General features: G+C 62.6%; 1 protein-coding gene across 1 annotated transcript in view; it reads left to right on the top strand.

Annotated features, from left to right (window-relative positions):
* Nucleotides 1–1,498, top strand: part of IL11 (interleukin 11) — a 3,484-nt gene continuing 1,986 nt past the window's right edge. Inside the window, 3 exon segments of the mRNA XM_011996959.1 lie at nt 1–326; nt 529–615; nt 736–953. Coding sequence (XP_011852349.1) covers nt 586–615; nt 736–953 — 248 coding nt within the window. The 5' untranslated portion in view covers nt 1–326; nt 529–585.

Genomic DNA, 1,498 nt, shown 5'->3' with positions numbered 1-1,498 from the left:
AGACCCAGGAGTCCAGGCCCCCAGCCCCTCCTCCCTCAGACCCAGGAGTCCAGGCCCCCAGTCCCTCCTCCCTCAGACCCGGAGTTCAGGCCCAGCCCCTCCTCCCTCAGACCCGGAGTCCAGCCTGAGCTCTCTGTCTTATCCTGCCCTCAGGTGTTTGCCGCCTGGTCCTGGTCGTGCTGAGCCTGTGGCCAGATACAGCTGTTGCCCCTGGGCCACCACCTGGCTCCCCTCGAGCTTCCCCAGACCCTCGGGCCGAGCTGGACAGCACCGTGCTCCTGACCCGCTCTCTCCTGGAGGACACACGGCAGCTGACTATACAGCTGGTAGGAGAGACTGGGCTGGGGCCAGCACAGGAGTGAGAGGCAGAGAGGAATGGAGAGATGTCTGTGGGCAGGCCACTTGAAGGGATTCTGGGCTCTCGGGTGGCACAGTGAGGGAGAGGAAGAGTTGGGGGCCTGGCGTGGGGGATGGAGGGAGCCCCTAGGCTGGGCAGGGGCCCCCCTCACAGCCTTTTTCCCCTGCCAGAAGGACAAATTCCCAGCTGACGGGGACCACAACCTGGATTCCCTGCCCACTCTGGCCATGAGCGCGGGGGCACTGGGAGCTCTACAGGTAAGGGCAGGGGAGTGGGCTGGGGACAAGGCAGGAGGCAGGGAGTAAAGGGGGTGGGGAGGATGAGGGGCACAGTGGGCACTGGCTGGGTGTTCTCTGATGTCCTGGCTCTGTCCCCAGCTCCCGAGTGTGCTGACAAGGCTGCGAGCGGACCTACTGTCCTACCTGCGGCATGTGCAGTGGCTGCGTCGGGCAATGGGCTCTTCCCTGAAGACCCTGGAGCCGGAGCTGGGCACCCTGCAGACCCGGCTAGACCGGCTGCTGCGCCGGCTGCAGCTCCTGGTATGTCCTGTTCCCAAGACCTGACACCCCAGACCCCCACCCCGGCCCCAAGATCCTGTGGCCTGAGTCCTTGAAGCCTGAGACCCCAGACCTAAGTGCAACAGCCCTGCTCTGAGACCCTGCCTCTACAGCCCCAAGATCCTGTGGCCCTGAGACCTTGAGGCCCTAGACCCCCAAATCCCGCCCAGAAACTCCAAATCCTCACCCCAAGACCCTGAGACTCCATCATCCATGACCTCAAAGTCCCCATATCCCAGCCCCTAAGACCCAAGACCCCACCCTGAAGCCCAAAGACTTGGGAATTCAAATCCTCAACTCAAGACTTGGAGACCCTGGCCCCATGGTGTTGAAAACCACAGACCTGGCCGGGCGCGGTGGCTCACGCCTGTAATCCCAGCACTTTGGGGGAGGCCGAGGCCGGTGGATCACCCTAGGTCGGGAGTTCGAGACCAGCCAGACCGACATGGCAAAACCCTGTCTCTACTAAAAATACAAAATTAGCCAGGTGTGGTGATGTACGCCGGTAGTCCCTGCTACTTGGGAGGCTGAGGCAGGAGAATTGCTTGAACCTGGGAGGCAGAGGTTGCAGTGAGCTGAGATC

The sequence above is a fragment of the Mandrillus leucophaeus genome, unplaced genomic scaffold (assembly GCF_000951045.1).
Source record: "Mandrillus leucophaeus isolate KB7577 unplaced genomic scaffold, Mleu.le_1.0 Scaffold53, whole genome shotgun sequence".
Classification (NCBI taxonomy): domain Eukaryota; kingdom Metazoa; phylum Chordata; class Mammalia; order Primates; family Cercopithecidae; genus Mandrillus; species Mandrillus leucophaeus.
This window is presented reverse-complemented; position numbering and strand designations above follow the sequence as displayed.